The sequence below is a fragment of the Manis pentadactyla genome, chromosome 1 (assembly GCF_030020395.1).
Source record: "Manis pentadactyla isolate mManPen7 chromosome 1, mManPen7.hap1, whole genome shotgun sequence".
Taxonomy (NCBI): Eukaryota; Metazoa; Chordata; class Mammalia; order Pholidota; family Manidae; genus Manis; species Manis pentadactyla.
This window is the reverse complement of record NC_080019.1, coordinates 185729603-185751041: the sequence shown is the minus strand read 5'-3', so window position 1 is coordinate 185751041 and position 21439 is coordinate 185729603. Positions and strand designations below refer to the sequence as shown.

General features: G+C 51.4%; 1 protein-coding gene across 3 annotated transcripts; it reads right to left on the bottom strand.

Annotated features, from left to right (window-relative positions):
- Positions 1 to 5613: 5613 nt before the first annotated feature.
- OLIG2 (oligodendrocyte transcription factor 2) lies at positions 5614 to 20887 on the bottom strand. 3 transcript variants are annotated; one of them, XR_008998326.1, is made up of 4 exons: positions 20468 to 20887; positions 11790 to 11903; positions 9139 to 9210; positions 5614 to 7888 (listed from the first exon to the last, which is right to left on the bottom strand). XR_008998326.1 is itself a non-coding variant. In XM_036880298.2 (3 exons), exon 3 carries the CDS (start codon positions 19687 to 19689, stop codon positions 18718 to 18720), a length of 972 nt encoding a protein of 323 aa, XP_036736193.2. In that variant the 5' UTR covers positions 19690 to 19764; positions 20231 to 20358; positions 20468 to 20619; the 3' UTR covers positions 17376 to 18717. The 3 variants fall into 3 exon arrangements, 2 of the variants coding, with proteins under 2 accessions (XP_036736193.2, XP_036736192.2); XM_036880298.2 differs by lacking the exons at positions 5614 to 7888; positions 9139 to 9210; positions 11790 to 11903 and adding exons at positions 17376 to 19764; positions 20231 to 20358 and having other exon boundaries at positions 20468 to 20619; XM_036880297.2 differs by lacking the exons at positions 5614 to 7888; positions 9139 to 9210; positions 11790 to 11903 and adding an exon at positions 17376 to 19764 and having other exon boundaries at positions 20468 to 20797.
- Positions 20888 to 21439: the final 552 nt, after the last annotated feature.

Sequence of the window (21439 nt, the reverse complement as noted above, 5' to 3'; positions counted from 1 at the left end):
GTTGTTAAACCCCATCATCATGACCCCACAGACACCAGATTGCAGACATCGTAAGGAGAGGAAGGACACTTAAACATAGGAGGCACTTTCCGTCCTTCAATGTATGGGATGACACTACGTTGTGTAGCTAAAGCCATCCAATTTCCTGGGCCCCATACTATTTTTTGTTGTCTCTAATGATTGTCCATTGGTAAAAAGAAAAAACAAGGCTTTTTAGTTACTTGGATTATTTGATTTGTTTCTTTAGGCATCTCTGACTTTGATTTCTAAATAATCTCCTAAACCTGTTGTATTGGACCTTAATATTTACAGAGCCTTAGCGACCTCCCCACTATTCCAGGGCTTAATTCAGTGCCTGGTATACAAAAGGTGCTTCATACATACTTGACAAAGGAAGGAGCAGCTGAATGGGTTTTCAAATGGGAGGAGAAGGAAGGAAAATGAAATTAACGTTTATAACCCCGTTTATACCGGTGGCCTCAGTTCCTCACTAGAGACCCTTGTCTGAGCAAAGCTGATGGGGTGTCAGGGACAGAGGGAAGGACAGAGGGTATGCACAGGTCCAGGTGGACAGGCCCCTGACCTGGGAGGACTCACCTTCGGAATGCAAGGCAAGAAACTCTTGGGAAGCAGAAAAGGTGGGGCAGCCTGGGGAGGACGGAGATGGAGGGGGCAACGAGGGAGAAGGGCAGTGAGGCTGCAAAGCAGCTGAGAGCTGGGCTGGGCGCTGCCTGCTTGGGTAGCAGATGAGGAAGCTGGTTGGGTAAGAAATGTGGGCGGGGCTGGTAGGAGCTGCAAGGCCTTGTAGAGAGGAAGCGTAGCAGGGAGGGCAGAAGTGGACAGGGGTGTGGCTGGGAATCCAAAGGTATCAGGAGAGAAATCGGGAGTGCAGATGGGAGGACATGCTAGTAAATTATGAGAGAAGCAGGGAGAGGCACTGGAGCATCTGGGAACATGAACATGTTTGTTTTGGCTGAAATAGAGCAGGACTTGCATGTCTATGTACATCCTTTCATAAAAGGAAAAAAGAGCCTTAGAGCATTTGCAAGGAACCCCTACAGCGGCAGCCTGGAGGGAATGAGGTTTGGGCGAAGGGGCAAGACAGCTCCCCTGCTTATGCAAGGGTGTCTGCCGCTGGGGCAGGTTCTGCTGCTGAGGCCAGAGGCAATGCAGGAAAGGGCAGAGCTGTCATGTCAGCAGATTATTTTTTATCTCTCCCACCTCACTGAAGACAAATGACCCAATTCCAGGGGTAGAACAAGAAGGTCAGGGGACAGGACCCAGCCAAGGAGAGGTGTTCGGGTCACCCTTGTTTGCCACTGCAGAGGGCTTTCTGAGCAAACCATTGGTGAAGAAACGTTAGAAATTCAGCTGCTAAATGAATTCACAGTATGTGCCCCATGGGCTAAACATGTCCCTTCTTTGGGCCTCAGTTTCTTCGTCTTTGAGATGGGACCATTGCGGTAGCGCACTGCATCAGAATCCCTGATGGTTACAGGCATGTGCATTCCTGGAACTGGAGATGCTGATTCACTAGGTTGGGGGTCAGGCCCTGGTGTGGATGTGAGGTGGCTCTGGTGCACAGCCGGGTCTGTGGGCCACAACCTCAGGGTGCAGGTATTGCTCGGCTCCACAAGCTGAATTGCTCTCCCTATCCCCAGGAGGACACCAGAGTCTGAAAAAGGAAACCCAAGGGTGGACTAACTTCTACCATCACCGAATCCCATGCTCAATCCCATGCTCAAACCTGATTCATCTTCCAGAGCCAGTTTAAATCCCCATCCTTCCTGAAACCTTCCTCACCTGGTCTGTTCTTTGTTTCCATCTCCTAAATCATCCATAACACATCGGTTGTCTCGGATGTGTAGAACAACAGTATTCAGTGTTACTATCCACCCTGTTGTCTCTTTAGCTGGCCTTCCCAGAAGGGCATGAACCTTTTGGGAGATCCTTGCCTCCCTCCTGCCCTGACACCATGGTTACTGACTTAAATTGGACTGCTCTCGGATGGTGTCGGCCAGGTCAGCGAGCCTTCACAGCACAGCTAATCATTGCTTCGCTTACTGTCAGTTCAGAGAGTTAGCATCTGCTCCTCAATCGTTTCCAGTGGGTCATGATAGAGTTTATTAATTTTAATCACCTTCATGCAAATCTCCTGTGCATTTATTCCTTGTGATTTCACTAGCCTGAAGGTTAAGGTTAGGTTTGTTCCATAACTTGCTAAATTCCTCAAATTATATATATTTCTGGGGAGCTTTCTGCTTTGATTTGGGAAAAACTGTACATCCACTCTCCTGGTAACAGTCACGCTTTTCTTAACCATTGTTAATTATACCATCTCACCCTAGAAAAAAATGGAAAGGAATTAACACTCTAAATCGGGAGCATACATATGGAGAAAGGCAGAGATCAAGGGGGGGCATGGGGGTGGGGGAGGACTGGGGGTGGGGCAGCGCACCATATGCCAGACGGAGAACGCCTGCTTCTCCTGGATCACGTTTCCTTTTTTCCAGTCTCCTGGTCTCTCTCCTCGCCTCTGTTATTGTTTTATCATCCTTTAAAACAATCATGGTAAGAGCCTGTTATAATGGTGACATGATGGGGCGGGAGAATGCTTGCTTGAGAAGTTTGCAAAAGAGAAATATGCTGCACATCATGCTATGTGTGTCCAAATCTGGGGCCTAACGCTTGCCTTCTAACAGCATTTTACTGAATTTCTAAGTGATTCAGCTCATGTACTGGTAGTGCCTTTAAGTAAAGGTTCCTTACCTATTGGCTCTGATAGGTGATTCTGGATGTTTAAGGTGCAAATTTAAAAGCCACCAGGCTCTTTCTAGTGCCAGAAGTGAGACTTTTCCAGTGTGTTGGCAGCTCTGAAATAGGTGTGACTCTTCTGTCTGCATGGATACATCTATGCAGAGACTCCTGCCACTTTTTTTTCTTCCTCACTTTTCCCTGTCAACTCTTAATAACTCAGCAGCATAAGTCAATGGTGGAAATTAAGACTCCTCCTAAGACTTTAGGGGGAGATTCTCTTGTCACTTTGTAAAATGGCCCTTTGCTGTCCTTAGGAGTCATTGTGGCACTTTCTCTTTGCATCCTTTTCTAGGAGGATTGTCATCTGTTGGGCTTTAATTATGCTGTCCCTTAGGATGTTTCAGCCCTTTTCCACTCAGAGATTTTAATACTTCCTCCCAGAGTACCACACTCAACCTGATTTCCCCCCTAATCTCATAAATCTCCTTCCACCAAATATTAATCCAGTGGTGATTAATTTTCTCTGCATCCATTTCTCGTAACAGTGGAATTTTTGTATGACATGTTCCGTTGGAGCGGTGTCTGTACCTTCTTTGAGCAAGTCTTTGTTCAACACTATTAAAAATAAGCCCCCACTCACTGCAATGTGGCATCCTAGACTGGCTACCCTTCACTCATCTCTGGAACAGACAAAGGACAGTAACTGGAAAACTGGTGAAATCCAAACAGAGCCTGGAGTTCAATTAATATCAGTGTAACAAACTGAATTTCTTAGTTGTACCAGATGCTCCAAGGTTATGTAAGATGTTCACGTCAGTGGAAGCTGGAGGAAGGGTCTACAGGAACTCTGCACCATCGTGGCAACTTTTCTGTGAATCTAAAAGGACTCCAAAGTGAAAAGGTCACTTACAAATTAGTATTTTTAAAGTCACAGAGAATTTAGGTATATTTTGGTATACTTTTTGATCTGCTAGTACAGCATCATTTCTATAAGCCTGAGATGGTCATTTCTGCAACTCACTCACTCAGTGAATTTTGGTAAGAGTAAACATAGTCCTTGAATCAATACACCAGGAGCAGTGCCTACCTAGCACAAGGTAAGAGCCCAATCAGTGGGAACGTTTCTTAGTAAAACTTGGCTAAATTTAGTCTGTACTTAGTGAGTGATGTCATTGTGGATTGTCTCTTAATTTTAAATACTTCCTATGTGGAAACCAAACAAGTCAAACTCCTATTTTTGGATCTAACATTCTTAGTTCCGAAAAGTACTCCAAAGATATCTGGGCAAAAATCACCATATCTTTCACTCTTCTGATTTCTTAGCATTCAGAGGCAAAGTCCATCACTAATGGGAACTCTAAATAAGAAAGAGGTTTAGCACAGTGAAGGATTCAGAACAAAATATACAGCTGTGCGTGGCTTTTTTCTCCTCTGCTTTCTTGCCTGAGCTGACAAGGTGAGAGCTAAATGGAGGAAGAGCGGGGGTTCTCAACTGGAGGCAATTTTGTCCTCCAGGGGATGTTTGGCAATGTCTGGGGTCTTTTGCTTGTCCCAGCTGGGAATGGGATGCTATGGCATCTAGTGAGCACAGGCCAGGGATACTAATTAACGTCCTACAACGCTCAGGACGGCCCCTCATGGCAGAGAATTACCCAGCCCAGTGTAACAGCATGGCGGTAAGAAACTGTGAGTAGAGCGTCTAGCTGTGTTATTGACCCAGTAGCACCTTGCCAGTTGAGGTCGTGTGAAGTCTGTCGTCTTGACCCAAAGAATGTGTTTATCTGCAATAGATCTTGGAAAAATGAAAAACTTTCCAGGTGGTCATGGAAAACCATGGAGATGTTTTTGTTGATGATAGGCATGCCTTCTCAAACTAGGACTTTGAAACTCAAATCTTCATCTGTTTGAATGAAGGGAGAAATGTGGGCAACTTATGAGGGTTTCAGCAAAGGGGAGTTGTCCTCTTCTTGACTATTCAGAAGGTATTAATGCTTGTGATTTAGGTGGAAATCTAAAAATGAAGACAGAAGGTCATTTTTCAAAGAGAAAGGAAAAAAGCAACACAGCTTGTGGGGGTGGGCTGGGGAGAAGGCAGAGGCTGGAGAGCTGTGAGACAAGACCGCTGTCTGGAACGTCTGTGCCAAACTGGCCTTCATTTCCGACTCTGTGTCTTTGCAAAGTCTGATGATCTTGACTGGCACCATATGATGGCTTTTCTTGCTAATAGAATCAATGCAAATAATGTTTTATGGTAAAAGACATATTTCTGACTTTGAGGAACCCCTCTGCATTTGGACCTGGCCTGATTGTGTTAGTTTGGGAGAAGGGGATATGATTGATGATGTATTCAGTGAGGTCTCACCACCAGGACATCCTGTGGCTGCTTATTCTATAGCTGAGCTCTCCAGTACAGTAGCCCCTGGCTGTGTGTGGCTATTCAAATTAAATGTAATCAAAATGAAATAAAACTTAAAAGTCAGTTCCTTAGTCACACTGGCCACATTTCAAATGCTTGATGGCCACATGTAGCTAGTGACCATCATGCTGGACAATGCAGATATAATGAACATTTCCATCATTGCAGCAAGTCCTACTGGACATACTTCTGAAGTCTGGAGCCTTCCTCTTGCAAGGTCAGGACAGGACCTTGCCTGGCAGGGCCCAGTGGAGCAGTGGTCCATGAACAGAACCCCTTTTAATACATCAGGCAAGCCCTGGCCTGGAAATTCAAGAAGCATAGGGAAATGGGACTGATGGGACATTAATTCTTAGGCAGAACAAAATGTATAAAGTTTAATCTTAGAAGAAGAATGAATGGGGGACAAGGGGCAGAGTGTGAATTAAGAAAGAAGGAAACATGTTTTAAAATTTTTTATTAGGCGGAACTAGAAAGAGTCTAGGTCATCAATGATTTAGGTGAATGTGAATTTTGTGGGATAGCTCCTTCAAACGTTGTTGATCTTGGCCGTGTTCTTACACTTGGGTGATACGCGTACATCTCAGTTGTCAGTGTCTGCATTCGGCGCCCATCATCTTGAGTTTGAGGAGGTTGGATCCCACTGGACTCCATGTGCCTTATGTAGGTTATAGGTTTTTTTCCCCTTTTCCTTTATAACATTCCACAAACAAAGCTGTGCTTTCAGGGCTAGGCTGTTATCCATGGTGACAGGCCATGTGGATAAGCTGGAAGATGATGTGCCCTGCAATGAGCTCCAGATGGGCTGTTGAATCTGAGTCTGGCTGAGTCTGCACCCACTCCAGTGAGGGTACTGAGCATGCAGAGATTATCTGCAATAGATCTTGGAAAAATGGGGTATTTTCCCAATGGCTGGGCATGAGCAAAGGCCCATATCAAATGGGGTCATGTAACAGGTTAGTTTATCAGTGACAGGAGCTGTGGGGACAGAGCTTGTCCTGTCCACATAGTAGGGTAAAGAGAGCCGTTTAGAGACCTCTGGGCTCTGCCTTTATAGTGAGCATGCCAAGCCCAGGAGCTGCCATCTCCTTGCCTGTGAAGTGGAGATCATGTACATCTCACTGGCTCCTCATTTTAAAGGGGACAATGAAGGTAAATGTAAATGGCCCTACAAACCTGCAAGTGTTATCGAAATTTACAATTTTTATTTAAAATTTCTCTTTTCCACAGCACTCATGTAGAAACTCATGCCCTTTCCCTTAGAAAAAGGATTTCAGCCTGTTTTTGGTCCACAGCAAATGTTTGTTGAGGGCATATGGTAAGCCTGACACTGAGGCTGCCGGGCAGCTTGAGTGGGGCCTGCTTTTGTCAGCCCTATGTGAGGTGGACTGCTCATTTCCTCCAGTAACTGCTCACCTGCCATTAGTAATAGTAGTTTCAACTAGCACAGAGCCACCCAGATGAAGGGCACATTTTTCTGCCTCTTCTGCAGTTAGATGTGACCATACGGCTAAGTCCTACCCCATGGAGCATGAGCAGAAGTGACAGATATACCTTCTGTGTATAAGGGAGGCAGAAGGCCCACTGGTCTCCATTCTGGTTTCCTAGAATATGGTTGGAGTTGTCCTCTGGGCCACAGATGAGGATGTGTTGAAGACAGCAGGGCCACAAGAGGGAAGCGACTGGGTCCTCAATACCATCAAGCCTCCAGACCAGCCCTGGGTCACCCCTCCTCCCTCAGACTTTAACTTTTCTAAGCCACCGGCTTGGAGCTTTCTTGGTCACTTGTGTCCTAACTCATACACCCTTCAGTGTCCCTGTTCAAACTTACTTCTGACCTTCATGACCCTGGCCCTGTTAGGCTCATGCTTCCTTTCTTCCTGGCCTCCCCTGGTTCCCTTCCAGGTAGAATTCACCTGTTCCAGGCTCTCTGGCCCCCACTTGACTGACCAGTCATCGATGATACTTTATAGCTGGCCATTGTAGGACTGCATATCCCTCCCAGGCAATGACGATTGTGCAGGGCTTTCTGGACACACCACCACTATCCAAGCAGTGGTGTTAACAGGAGGAATGCTGAGCTGCACGGACAGCTGGTGGGGAGATGCTGGGGTGCATGCCAGCTTCCCAGTGCTCCCCAAACACCATGACACTTAGATGGACTTGGAAGACCAAATGTGTGTTTCAGCACGTTAGAGCATAGGGGTCTGTAGTCCTCTCTGGCTCTTTCTGTGGTTGGGTGCTTCTCTGCCTCTGAGTGGATCTGGGATGACTCTCCGAGGTGCTGTCCTCTCTGTGCTTTCATCCCAAGAAGACTTGCTGAGTGAGTCCACTGCCCAGCTCTGGGGCCTTGAGTAGAAGTGGGCAGCATGGCAGCCCAGCCTGGCTCCAGGGTGGGGAAACATAAAGACAGTGGCTGACTCTCCTGTCTCTTCTCCCAGGACATGTGAGCCTCCAGCTGCTGGCCCAGCCCCACCTGCCTGAGCCTCTGCTTCAAGGTGGGGGTGGGAAGAGCAGAGATGATGGCCAATGTGGGTCTTCTTCTCCTTTGTAGGGGAAAGGGGATGGACATTGAAGTAGGCCAGGTGCATTCCACTCAGCTACATGTTTCCAAATGAATTTCTCTGGAGTCTTTCTTTGTAGTTGCAAAAAGTGGGTTTTGTTTTGTTTTGTTCTGTTTTGGGGGCGGGGTCGCTCTCTCTCCTCCATGATTCACTGAGATGGAAAAGGAAGAGAAATTCGAATTACACCCAAAGCGCCAAATCCCAGGCATAAGATTAGACACAAGAGCAATGTCCATGAGCTAACATGCTGGAACAATATAGCATGTGTCTCCCTTTTTCTGGCTTTCAATTGTATGAAGATACTTTTCAATTCTGTAATATGGTTCAAATAAACAAACAAACAAACCCCTGATAATTACCCAGTTGTGCCACTGGTCTCACATCCAGCCCTGCATGTGCAGGAGGGGCGCGGCCTGCCTCCCCCTGTGCAGCCATCATCTATCCAAAGAGAAGCAGTGTTTTGATAACTGGACAGAACTGGGAAGCAGGCTTTGGGCTCTGCATCCTGACCCAGGCAGGCGCCGGTGGAGTGTTCTCACAGCCATCTGTTGCGGCCTGTAATGCATGAGCACATTAGCACATGGCCCGCCAGCAGACTGGACATTGTTCTGGCTGAGTTAGTTCAGTCGACCTCAACAAAGGGGACAGTTTTGCATTCGGAATAAATGCAACCACTGAGGATTTTTTTTTTCCCCCTAAGGATATTTAATGTTAAGGTTTTCACTGGCTGTCTGAATTGAAAAGTTGTAGCCACCCGCCCTGCCCCCTCCAACATGTTCTCATTCTGTTTGTGACATTGACATGGCTGGTTTATGGGAGCTGCTAATTTGCTAGGAAACATTTTTCCTGTTTCAGATATGTTCCCATTGGAAAGATCCATCAAGTTGAATATTTTGTCTTTTTTTTTTTTTTAAACCCAAGGAGTGTGGCTCCCAAAGGATTAGAACCAATTGTCCAACTATGAATCCATTTAATTTTAAGGTCAGTCTTAGGCTTCAAGTTCTGGATCCTAATTGTGCTCAAAAACTAACCCAAGGGGCTCAAGGAAGCTATGGAGAATGTTGCAGTTATAATAATTTTGTAAAATGTTACAGTTTTTGTAAATTTGTTGATCCTAATGATAAATTATTTCAGAAACCCTTTATTTGCCACCCCTCCTGATCCCCCCACCCCCCATCCCAGGGCAAATACAGATCAGCCTCCGAGACTTAGCTGTTTTTAAAAGAGGTTTTTTTGGGGGGAGGCAAACAGTTCAACACTGCACTTTTCACAAGATTAGACTTTGTTTTCTTATGTGGGAGTCCCAAAGAAGCTCCATGCCTCTTCTGTACTAGTTGGAAAAGGGCTTAGTACATTCCATCCATCCATCCATTCATTCATTAATGTTCATTGAGCACTTACTATGTGCTGGGCAGTGTTCTACATTTTTGATCAGATGAATAAAGGTCTCTGCTTCATGGAGGCTATATTTCACTGAGTAAGACAAACAATAAACAAGGAAATCAATAAATAAAAAATATAATATGGGAAGAAGAACAGGATTGAAAGTACCAGGCTAAGTTTGGCTTATTGAAAAGAAAGGAAGTGAAATTATTATCTCAGTTAACTGAGCTTTCACATTCCACAAAGGAATGTAAACATCCTTGAGATAACAGTACCTTCCCTACATTGGAGTCTCTCTCCCACCTGGCCCAACTTCAATTCCAACTGGAAAAGATTAGTTGACCACCTCCATCCAATCAGGATAGGTCTCCATCTCCAAGTTCTTAAATGCTAAGGAAGAGCATATTTCTTAACTCTATTTCTCTGTATATGTCCAACCCCCACAAACAGGAGATGGGGTAACAAGATAGTGAATATGTGTTGAATAAAAGATCCAGAGTAGTGATATCAATTGGTACCCTCCCCTGATTTATGGTGAATCTGCACCATTTAGTTTAATGTCCACTTCCTCAAGTGTGACTGTTAACTATGTCATAATGAGGACCTGTACGTGCTAATGCTACAAGTAAGCTGGCCATTTCATCACCAAAACATAACTGATGGGAGTCTGGCTGGATGTTAAATATGGGCATAACTCACAAACACTACCCACTTGAGCCACTCTTCTCATTAAGATTCTTCTTCTCTAAGACTCAATGGGGCAAACTTGTAAGGGAGGCCTAATCCCCTGGGGGTACTGTGCAAGCCCCAGGGATTGTTTTAACGGGGTTCTGGAAACAGGGTAGTGTTGTGGATGTCAAGAAAGGCACTCGGCTTCTGTCAGTGGCAAGAGGACTCTCAGCTGTGAAGTCACAGAGGACTATAACTTAGAATGGCCCTTGCCAAACTTTTCACTCTACAGGTGAGTAGGCTGAGGCCCAGAAAGGTCAAGCAACTTGCTTTAGAATGCCCAGCCTGCCCAGAGATGTATATTTTTTAAAACTCCTAGCCCAGACCACTTGTCAGCATGGTAGGCCAGGACTTGAGGAGTTGCTCAGAAGTGAATGACACTATTAACCTCTGAATGGATAAACAAATGTGGCATATCCACACAAAGGAATATTAGTCAGCCTTAACAAGAAGTGAAGCACTGACTTGGTATGGCATGGATGAACCTCAACAACGTGGTGCTAAGTGAAAGAAATCAGAAATACAAGGTTACGTATTGGATGATTCTATTTATATGGAATATCCAGAATGGATCGATCCATAGAGAAAGAAAGCAGATTGGGGGCTGCTTGGTGCAGGGGGGAAGGAGAAGGGGAGTAACTGCTTAATGGGTACAGGTTTCCACTTTGGAGTGCTATAAACGATTTGGAACTAGATAGAGGTGGTAGTTGCACAACACCGTGAATGCCACTGAATTATTCACTTTTAAGTGGTTAATTTTATGTTATATGAATTTCACCTCAATTAAAACAAACAAATAGAAAGAAGTGAGTAAGTAGGAGGAGCTGATACCCAAAGTATGCGGATGATGACAAACCGTTCCAAAGGCAGTAGAGCCAGAGCACCCACACTCTTCAGGGGGCGTGGTGGGAAGGAGGGGCTGGAGGATAAGTCCAGGGCCAGGTACTTGTCCAAGTCTTCTTGGCTTAACAGCTCCAAGTTCCCTGCCCTCTGCAGTGGTTGCCAGCGTCTGGGCTGCACTAAGCATTTCCTTCCTGTCTTGGCCTAGCCTGCAGTGGGTGTTGTCATTAGCAGCATTGGCCTGAATACCTGGGTGAGTTCGGAGCCTCCAGCCCCATTCCCCCAGCCCCTCCGCTGTTCCCCACCTGGCTCCCAGCTGCAATCCTAGAGCAGGAAGAATTTCTAGCCTTCCCGCTGACCCCCTGCACTGGGCATCTGAGGGGCCCAGAGGGAGGGACTAGCAAGCCTGGCTCAGAGTGAGGGCTCACCTCAAGAGGGAGGGGAGACTAAGGTTGGGACTTTAGCTTCCCATGCAACTTTTTCTCCAATTAATTCCTCTCTGATCCTAGCTTCTGTAATTCTAGTTTTTCTATGGAGTGTGGGCCCCTCTCCACTATGAAATGCAAAGACTATTCACTGAAGACCAACTGTATGCCAGGCCCTGTACCAGGCACCCTAGAGCCTGTGAAGGTGAGAACAGGACCTTCCCCTGCACTTTGGGGTTTGAGAGCTAGACTCTATCTAGAGAGCTCAGGAATACTTCTGGGCTTCCCCATCAGGATGCTATAGGGCAAGTCATGTGACCAAGGGTAATCGAGACCCCACCTTATAGGACCTCCCAAAAGATCCAATGAGATGACACCCCAGCAGCCAGGCACACTTCCATCTCACTGGGTATGCCCTATGTGCAGACCCAGGGCCCGGGTTCTCCCTTTAAAACCTGATGCTCTCCCTGTGAATGTGGCAGTAGCATCACACCCATTTTGCAAGTAAGGACACTAAGGCTCACAAATCCCAAGTCTCTTCAAGGTCACATGGCTGGTGGAGCCTGGCCAAGGCAGCATATACCCAACACCCGTCCATCTACCCAGTCAAGGTCTCCATGGTGCTCAACCCCTGTCCCCCCATTCCATGGCTACTTCTTGGGGGCCCAAACTCACATTTGAGGGTCCAAACCTGGTAGCAACCAGACCCTGGCCAGGCCCTGGGCCCAGGGCATCCATTCCACAGCTGGAAACAGGTAGGAGGTGTCTCCTGGGATGTTCCATTGAATCCTAGCAGTAACACAATTGTCAGGTACTGTTATCCATTTTTGTATTTATATAAGAAGAGGTAGCAGCTCTGGGGGCTTGTAACCTGGCTCAGAGCAGTGTTGGGGACCAAATGCCTGACAGTCTGTAGGCCTCAGTGTCCTCTAGCAGTGCACGATTCCCAGACACCCCTGGCCTGATTCCCACACTCTGGAAACCTCTTCCTTCCAAGTCCTCCATCCACTCTACTGAGCCACCCATTCCTTCTTCTGAGGTTTACACCTAGCCGTCTCATCTAGATGCAAGGCCTCCCAGCCAGTTTCTGTCTTGGGGGAGCCTCATAGCCAAGGACAGTACTTGTTTCCAGAACTGTCTACACTCTACTGAAGCAAAGGCTTTAAATTTTATTGGCCCACACATGAACACCAAAGGGAGTTGTTTCCATCCATCACGCCCTCCCTGCCAGTCACAGGCTCCCAGAATCTCAGTGGGGAGGTAGACCTGGGAACCCAAAGGGCTCAGGCACTCAGGGTGGAGCCTGATCTGCCACGGAGCTTTGGGAATCACCCAACTTGGCTCCATCTACAGATGAGGAAACAGTCGCAGGGTGCTCACACAGATTGTGAGAGGCCAGTCCAGCCATGCTCTGTAAGACAGCCGTCTATTGCCAAGCTTTGAAGATGGAGTGGATTGCTTATGATTCTGTTTTTGGCTCCTCAGTTGAGTTTCTTGGCTGGTCCTTGCCTGGGGCTCTAGGACTTGGGCCTGGAAGCCCTAGGGCACAGAGAGTTGGGCTGGGCTGGGAGGATGGCAGAAGGAAGGGCTGCAGGCCTACAGTACCACCTAGCACTGGGACAGGAACAGATTCCCAGCTCTCAGGACAACCAAGGAGGGAAGAGACTAACAGAGCTGTCCATGGTGGCTGGCTCACCCAGCTCAGCAGGGCCTAGCAGGCTTTCAGAATGACGCCACCACTTTTGAGGTTACCAGCTCGCTGCTGCAGTGTTGGACCCATGAGCACTAAATCAGGTGCGTGAGTCCATATACGTGCAAGAGCCTGTGCGCACGAACTCCAGTGCATGAACCCGAGTGCGTGCACCCGGCCGGTATCGGTACCGCCCCAACCCCGCCCGTTCCTTCGCCACGCTGTTTGGTCCTCACTCGAATTTAGGAGTCTCTGGCAAGTTCTGCGTGCCTCCTTTTCGGGAGACCCCAATTCCTTCCACACCCAGTGGACTCAGACGCCATGTGGCTGCCACGGAATTAAAGCTCCGCAACGGAAAGTCGTGCGCGGTCCAAGGCAAGCGGTTCAATCCCAGCCTGGGTGGGCAGGGCTTGCGAAGGCCAGGGTGCGCGTTTCCCGAGGACAGGAGCCACGGTCCGCGCCCACCCGCTATTTTGCCTGCGTTGGATCCCGGAAGCAAGGGCAGAGGGGACGCCGGCGCACCGTTTGGCGCGAGTTCACTGAGCGTGTTCCGGAACAGCTGAGAAGTGGTGGCCAAAGACTCCAAATAAAGCCTTGGTCTCCAAATCCAGAGCCCCGCTGGGCCGTCCTGGTCAATCGCGCCACTTCCAAGGGTTGCAAACTTAAAGCTATTTCGGCCCACTTGCTTGTCTGCGGGGCCCCAAGTCCCTGGAAGGAGAGCGCGCACTCCCCGCTCACCACGGCTCCCACCGCTTCCTCTGGTTGTCCTGCAGCGCGACCCGCACAGGTGGCAGCCTGACTCCTGCAGGCACTTCAGTTTGTGACTCCTTTCCAAATTATTAAACAGGGTGTGGGCTGTACAACCGGGAGGGGATGCAGCCCGCGGGCTGGTTGAGGCGGCAGCTGTGCGGACACCAACGACAGTCCCTGTCGGCGCTGCGGCCGCCCTAATAAGGGGCACTTCAGCTCACCTGCTCTGGCCCTTCCGGTGCCCGCAACGCACGCCATCCCGAGCCCACTAATTGCCCAAATCTTGTAGCACAGCCTGTTGCCCAGATGGGAGTTTCGGGGACAGATGGAGTCCAGGCGCACCGGGAGAGCAGTAGGAGCGTCACCTAAGAGGGCTAGGGCGTAGGGGGCGGGAGCTCCGAGGGTCCCCTAGGCAGCAGCTGAGCCAAAGTCTGGGGGCTGCCATGTAAGAGGGGGTCGTGGGTATGGGTGGCGCGACCTCCCCTATATGGCCCGGGGAGCCAGATTCCCGATGACAACCTTGCCACCTCCATTTACTGGCTATGCTCCTCAGCAAGTCACTGACCCCTTCTGTGCTTCAGTCTCCTCACCTGTAAAATGCAACACTGATAGCACTGTCCTCAAAGAGGGTGAGAATTGAATGATTAACACGGGTAAAGCTTCCCCTTGGGCCTCTGGTTGGCCTCAATGCCCTAAACCACCAGCCTTCAACAAATGTTGGCGCCTCCTCTTCCAGCCTCCTACGTCTATTATTAGTACCCTGAACTCTCTGGAGGTGCAGCCTGGTCTCACTGCTCCCAGCTCTGCCGCCTCTGTTCTTCATTGCAGTGCTCCCCACTCCTCACCCTCACCAATTTCAGGCAGCCACACAGCAACATGGCAGCCCCTAAGAGAGAGATGGGGTGTAGGGATGTGAGTGAACTTTGACCTCCATCTTGGGCCTGCCTAGAATGGCCCTTCACTGACAAAGTTGGTGGCTGGGGGTGAGGAGGAAAGCTTAGCTCCCAGGGGTCCAGCCCAGGAGTGGCTCAAAATCTCTACTAAAAGAGAGACTCAAAATGAGATGTGGGGCTTGTACAGGAAATCCTTTGCCTTAGATGTTCTATGCAGCACCAAGGCGTTTACTTAGTAGAGGAAGTTCAGACAGATTGCTGGGTGGATTTTGGGAGGCAGACAGATATTTCTCCAGCATGGAGGGTGTCCAGGGGGCTCTAAAATCCAATGCCTGAGGCTGGGACTGCCTCACTGATTGCAATTCAGGGATGAGAAGCACAGGTACTAACTACCCTGCTGCTCCTGCCCCAGATGGCCATGTGTGTCCCTGTACTTAGGGGACACACATGTCCCCTACAGCTGCCCTTGCATAGAGTGGGACTTCTCTGGTCTTAACAACACATTCTCCAGTTGAGATGCACATTCATCTGAGGCTTTGCTCTGCCCCTGGGTTCACTGCCCGTTCCAGGGATGTGGAGTTTCCACTCCATGGGAACCAGAGGCCCACAGGGAAGCACCTCAGAGGTTCTGGCCTGCCCTCCAACAGCGAATACAGAGAGAGATCGTCATTTCTCTGTGACTTCTGCCCAGTAAAGGAGTGAGGACAGTGCCCTGTGGTGCAGAGGCCATGCAGAAAGCTCTGCCCCTCAACCTCAAGTCAGCCAACTCTTGTAAGGAGTGGGGGCGAGATAGGATGAATCTTGCAGTCCTTGGGGGCTGGTGACTGAAGTCCTCAGGCCCCCGTTGCTGAGAGTTGGGGAACCAAGAGAGCCACATGTGGGAGGGTTGGGGGGAACGTTCGGTCCAGCACACAAGAGAACCTCGGACTAAGGCTCCAGACCCACCTTGCGGGCTCCCTGCTGACTGTGCTGCACCAGGGACGGTTTACTTCCCTTTCCCTTCGCCCTCTCTCGGGATGTGTGTCAGGGGTGGTGGCTCCCCAGTTAAGAACCCTGAGAAGTCGTAGTAGCATAACATGTTCTCCCACTCTACACCGAAGCACAGCCGCTGCCCTGAGGCCCCCATCCCCGTCTCGGGGGCCACTCTAGGCTAGGAGACACCTGCCTTGGGCAGCCATGAGCACTAGGGCGCGTGTGACTCTTCAGTGTCCGCAGACACTCCGTTCTCACACATCGTGGTGGAGATCCTTGTCTGGGCGCGCAGTTAAGCGGGTGGTTTGGGGAAGAGCCCTCCTTCTTTGGAGGCCCAGGTCTTGCGTGGCCAGCGGTTGGACACCACGGAGAGCTTGGTTATGGGAGGGGGAGGGGGAGATAGATTCGTTTTATTTCAACACCTGGTCCTCTATGCAAGCACGGCGCACACGCGGAGCCCGTGCCCCACACACCAAACCTTGCCCCGGGTAAAGGAAGTCGCGACTGCAACCGACCCCCCAGCCCCTCGGATTCTCAGTTTCCACCTGTCGAGTTCCAGCTTCCTTACGATCTGTGTGTGTGTCAGTGCCTGGAGCCGCACCCAGTTTTGAATTCTTAACACATTCCGTTTCAAATGGGATTTTGAAATAAAAGCTACTAGATCCTGCCCTACCCTCTGCTCGGATTTGCGCGCTGTGGCTCCGCTCTGCACTGTCTTCCTCACCCTTGTCCGTTTTCTCCCCGTTCCCCAGCCTCCTTCCAGTCCACATTGAAAAGTGAAGCCTGTATGAGCCCTGATCCCCGGGCGTCTGCTGCTCTGGTCAGCGGCCCGACAGTACCTGCTGGAGGACTTGGAAGCACCTGTCCCCTGGCTAGATGATGGAGTCACCCTCAGGCCTGGGCAAGGGGAGTCCGCCCGGGCCGGGCTCAGGGGCCAACGTCAACAAATGGGGCTCCAACCAGGGAAACCTTCTCCTCCCCAGGTGCAGAGGTCTGCCGCAGGGGGCCACCGAAGACGTCGTGGGCGAAAGGGCCCAGGGCCAGGGGACGGTTCCTCGGCGCCCGCACCAGTAGCTGCTTTCAAAGGCCTGCGTCCTCGTGTAAGCCCTCGGGCAGAGAGACTACAACACGGTCTGTCCTCCTCCTTAGCCGGAAAGGCCACAGCTTTTTATTTTTACCCAGAACTCTCTTAAAAGCAACGTCCTAAATTTGTATTGCAGCTTTGGACTGTTCTTGAACCCAGTGGCCGCGAGAAGGTAGTGGTGGCCCGGGGGAAGAGCACCGAGGCCAAAGTGCCGCGTGAGAGTCACGCTCCCGGCCTGCGGTTCCCAGCCCCAGACACTTTTCAATTAAAGCCCGGGGTGGGCGCCGGGGAGGGCCGTGAGTAGCGCCGGGGAGGGAGCGGGTCCTCTGCCAAACGCTCAGCAACGCTGGGGACGGAACGCGCTGGCGCTGCGGGAAGGGGGCCCACGTGGCTGGTCCACAGCTGAATCCTCGGAAGCGGCCACAGTCGGCTGGGGGTGGACGACAACCTCTGAGCCGAGAGAAAATAAAACCGCGGCCGGGCAGGAGGCCTGAAGGCCCGGACCCCCGCTGCAGGTGCGGCCCTCGCGTCCCCGACTCCCCCAACCAGGCGCTAAGTTCCTGAGCCGGGAGGGTAATTTTCCCTTTCAACTAACTCAGTCCTCAACCAACGAGTTCCGTTTTAGTAAGTGAGACGTGAGAAACACCGGGGAGATATGTCCAGAACTTTTTTTTTTTAAGAGACTGTGAGTTTGTTGGGAGGAAGATTAGTAGAAGAAGGATAGTCAAACAACCGGGTTATCTTTCTCCTGACAAACGCGGAGGAATTGTCCCCAAATCCAGCCCCAGGAAAGAGTCCTGCAACCCCTTCCCCAGGCGGATCCCGCACCTCCTACTACCCACACGGCTGGAAAACACCCAACTTACTTTAAATTTTATTTAAAATCTCAATACTTGGTCATTTATTTCGTTTTTGCAACCAAACAAGTAATAAATATTATTTAGCAATTTTTTCTTTTTACAAAAATAAAACAGGTGATACACTCTCTGCAAGGGGCAGCGATCGGAGAAGGGACGTTACGTGGCAGACGCTGTGAAGCCCACATTGCGACGCTCGTAGCGCCGAGGCATTCGCGCTGACGCAGGAAGCACGTGGAGTTTGTCATTTGTGTTAAACGTGGCAAAAAGAAACCAACATAGAGGAAACCAGGCTTAGACTCCGGTGGGGCTGGCAGTCTCGTGAGCAAACAGCTTAGCAGCACGCACTTACCTCATTACTGATATGATATTTACACATCAAAGGAAGACAAAAATTAAAAAGTCTGCAGAACTCCCAAAAAACCGAAACTATATTCACAGCAACAGACTTTGAGTTCTGTCAAACCCCTAGGTACCACAATGGCTGCCCCCAATAGGGAAAGAGAACCACATCACTTTTGCTTAGAGATAGAAAGAATGGGGAGCGAGGAGATTCTTTTAAAATAACCAAAAAGAAAAAAAAAATCAGCCCCTAAAGTCAACAGTTTTAGGTTATTCCGATCCACAAGTAGTTCTTTCCGACCGTCTATAAAGCTTGCTCGTACTGTTGAAAAAGGAACATCGACAGATTTATTAGAAAACCACAAACCCCTAAACCAATAAGAACGACAGAGAGGAACAACAACAGTTCTCAGACGGTTGTGGCTTTACCCAGACTTGGAGATTGGACGCGACCCCAAGTGCTTCTGGTACCAAATGCCAGCATCCACCTTGTAGCCCCTGCCCTTGGTCCAGAGACGACCCTTGAAGGCGAATCCCGACGTCTTCCCCTCCCCTGGTCTCGTACCCCCAAGAAAGAAGGAAGGAAAGGAAGTCCCCGCTGCTCCCGTCCCTCCCCTCCCCCATGTAACGAAGTGCTGCCCGGGCAGCGTGAAGCCTCTTACGCAGGGAAACCAGTTTTTAGAAACTTATCTGGTGTTGGGGGAGAGGGTCGAGGGGAGCACGCACATTCCAGTGCCGCCGTATAAAACAGTGTCTAGCGGAGCAGCGTTGTTTAAAGCCAGAAAGGGCTGAATCAGGTCCCGGAACGAACGCCCCTCTCACTGCCCACTTGCTCAGTATGAGCCCCCATTGCTTCGGTCCCTGGTGCCAGAGTCCTTAAAATTTCCCCCCACCCCAGCCCATGGTCCTGTGCTTCTCCTAGGAACTAAGCTCCCAGGCCCTTGCGCCCGCCAGTCCTCGCTTCCACGCGGCCTCCGGGACCCCAGCTCGCCAGAATGCTCCAGTGCCGGCCAGCTCACTTGGCGTCGGAGGTGAGGCGCGGCAGGCTGCCGGCGCCCATGGCCGACACGTGGTGATGCGGTGGCGGCACCTGGCACATGCTGCAGGGGCAGGGCATGCCGCCCCAGTGCTGGAAGCTACTGCTGCCCCCGCTGCCACCGCCCCCAGCCCCCAGCGGCGTCGCCGCTGCCGCAGACGGAGATTTGAGCAGGCCGTGTGGGGGCCGAATGGTGCCCACCGAAGACAAGCCGGAGCCAGGCAGGGAGGCGCTGGACACTGCGGCGGCTGCTGCCGCAGCAGCTGCGGCGGCTGCGGCGGGAGGCAAGATGGGATGGTGCACCGCCGGATGGTGCGCGACGTGCGCGGCGGCCGCTGGGTGCGCCGTGGCGGCGGGCAGGGGTGCTGAGTGAGCCAGGCCGCCGCAGGCTGATGGGTGGAAGCCGGCGTGGTGGCCGCCATAGATCTCGCTCACCAATCGCTTCATCTCCTCCAGTGAGTTGGTGAGCATGAGGATGTAGTTGCGCGCCAGCAGCAGCGTGGCTATCTTGGAGAGCTTACGCACCGACGGGCCGTGCGCGTAGGGCATGACTTCTCGCAGCCCGTCCATTGCGATGTTGAGGTCGTGCATGCGCTTGCGTTCGCGGCTGTTGATCTTTAGGCGTAGCTGCTGCAGCTCAGGTTCCGTCATCTGCTTCTTGTCCTTCTTGGTGGACGACGTGGCCGCCGATGACGTGGACGATGAGGTGCTGGACGAGGATGACTTGAAGCCGCCGCTGCTCAACTTGTCCCCAGGGTGCGCGCCCGCCGCGCCCATATTACCGCGCAGCTCTGCGCTTAGCTCTGGGGGACAGTCGCTCGGAGTGGATGAGGACACGGTGCCCCCCGTGAAGCCGCTGCCACCGCTGCCCTTACTCCGGGCCGGCAGAAAAAGGTCATCGGGTTCTGGCGACGACGGGCGACTGGACACCAGGCTGGCGTCCGAGTCCATGGCCCTGAGGGATAGTCGCACCTTTCTCAGGGTCCTCCCACCCTCCCCGGCCCTCGGAGTTTCCACGCACGCCTCCTGTGGAGAGGAGAAGAAATAGGAAAGAGAGAGATCGAGACGGAGATAGAGGCACTAAGTCAAGTGAGAGAGAAAAGCCGCTCCCGCCTGCACCGCAGCGCAGGGTCCAGCACGGGTGGCGGGTTGCTCCGCATCCACCTCGTATTTCTGGCCTTCCTTCACGACACACAGGTACACATAAGTAACCTCTCTCTTTCCGCCCCCATCACCTCCTCTCCGCTCTCATCCACAGGTTGTTTTGTTCCAGGCAGCACTGGATGCCTCTCAGTAGGGGTGGCATTCTAGAGGTTTTATGCCTTCAGTTAGGAATAGGGAGGCTGATCTCCAGGGCTGGAAAGGCAAGCTAGGGTTTTCCTTTGGGGAGGGTGGAGATCTAAATAGAGAAGTATTTACTTGGTTCCTTAAAAGGATCCACCTTATCTTCACCGACACCGCGCAACAAACACACGCGCACACACGCACCCACCCAGAGCCCGCGCAGAGTCCAGGTTCAGTGTGCTGCGTCCGGGGCCCGCAGGGAGCTAGCCAGTTGACCGGTACTTGGACGGGAAGGGGCTGTGGTAGCCCAGTTTCTTGCTTTTGGGCGACGGGGAGCTGCGGTGAGAGGGGAAGGTCAGAGTCGGAGTTTCCTGGGTTGCAGCAGAGTCTAGGGGCGTCTGTCCTAGGGATATAGGCTGGGGCTGCCGGGGGCGGGGACACTTACTGTGGATGCAATTATAGGAGCTCGTTCCCAAAAGCTGCAGCGAAGAACCCGGCTCTGGGCGCTGCTGCCGCGTCCGTCTATAATAAGCATCCGCACCTTTCCGGGCTTCGCCGGTTTTTATAGGCCGGTGGCTGCGGCGATCGCGGCGGCGGTGGCCGAGGCGGGGGCGGGGAACAATGTGCGGGTCCTGGAGGGGCCGCCGCGCCAATGAGCTGGGCGCGCCCGGGAGGGTGGGAAGCTGATGTCATCCGGGCTAATTCCGCTCAATGAAACTCGCCCAGCGCGGCACACGCCTCCTCCCCGCTCACAGCCAATGGGCGTCGGTGGCCGGGAGATTCTTGGGGAGGGCCTGGAGGAGGAACCCAGGGAGGGAGATGGTGAGGCGAGGGGGAGGAGCAGGTCGGGCTCGCGGGGGAAGTAAACCGAGCAGAAAGCGGTTGAGACCGAGGGAGAGAGGGTACGTGGTCAAATTTATGTAATAATCGGTGACCAGAGAGTCAAGACTGGGGCGCGGGTGAACTGGGGGAGCTGCAGACAAACTAACCTGATACCCAAAGTGATCTGATATTTGGGGTTGCACAGGGTAATCCTGGAGACCCAGGAGTCGGGTCTGGAGTTTCCCCTTCGCTTTTCCTCTCTCTCTGGGTTTTTGCCGCCTGCTCTCATCCTGAATTTCATCAAGACGTGGGCATTTTGAGCCCAAATGTCAACGATAACCAGGCACAAAGCCCCTACTTTCTTTACACTCTAAGCGTGCGTCTAGGAGCTGGCGGCCGCCGCTCCTCCGCGGGCGGCTGGTAGCGCCCCCAGCTGGGGGCAGGGCCTTGGGAAGCAGCGCTCAGTGAAAGGAGAGGGCCGATTCCAGAACGGTGCTTTGAAAGAACTCACAACTCTTCATAAAGTTGAGGATGGTGTAGACACAGGCACGAGATTATTTCCACACAGTAACCGCGCTAAGGGCAGAGTCGAGCC

Bases quoted from the DNA above. Each gene is read 5' to 3' on its own strand.
- OLIG2 (XM_036880297.2), bottom strand. From the start codon at position 20,557: ATGCTTATTATAGACGGACGCGGCAGCAGCGCCCAGAGCCGGGTTCTT. The intron at 19,765-20,467 runs GTAAGTGTCCCC...TCCTCTCCACAG, and splicing joins CTCCTATAATTGCATCCACA to GAGGCGTGCGTGGAAACTCC.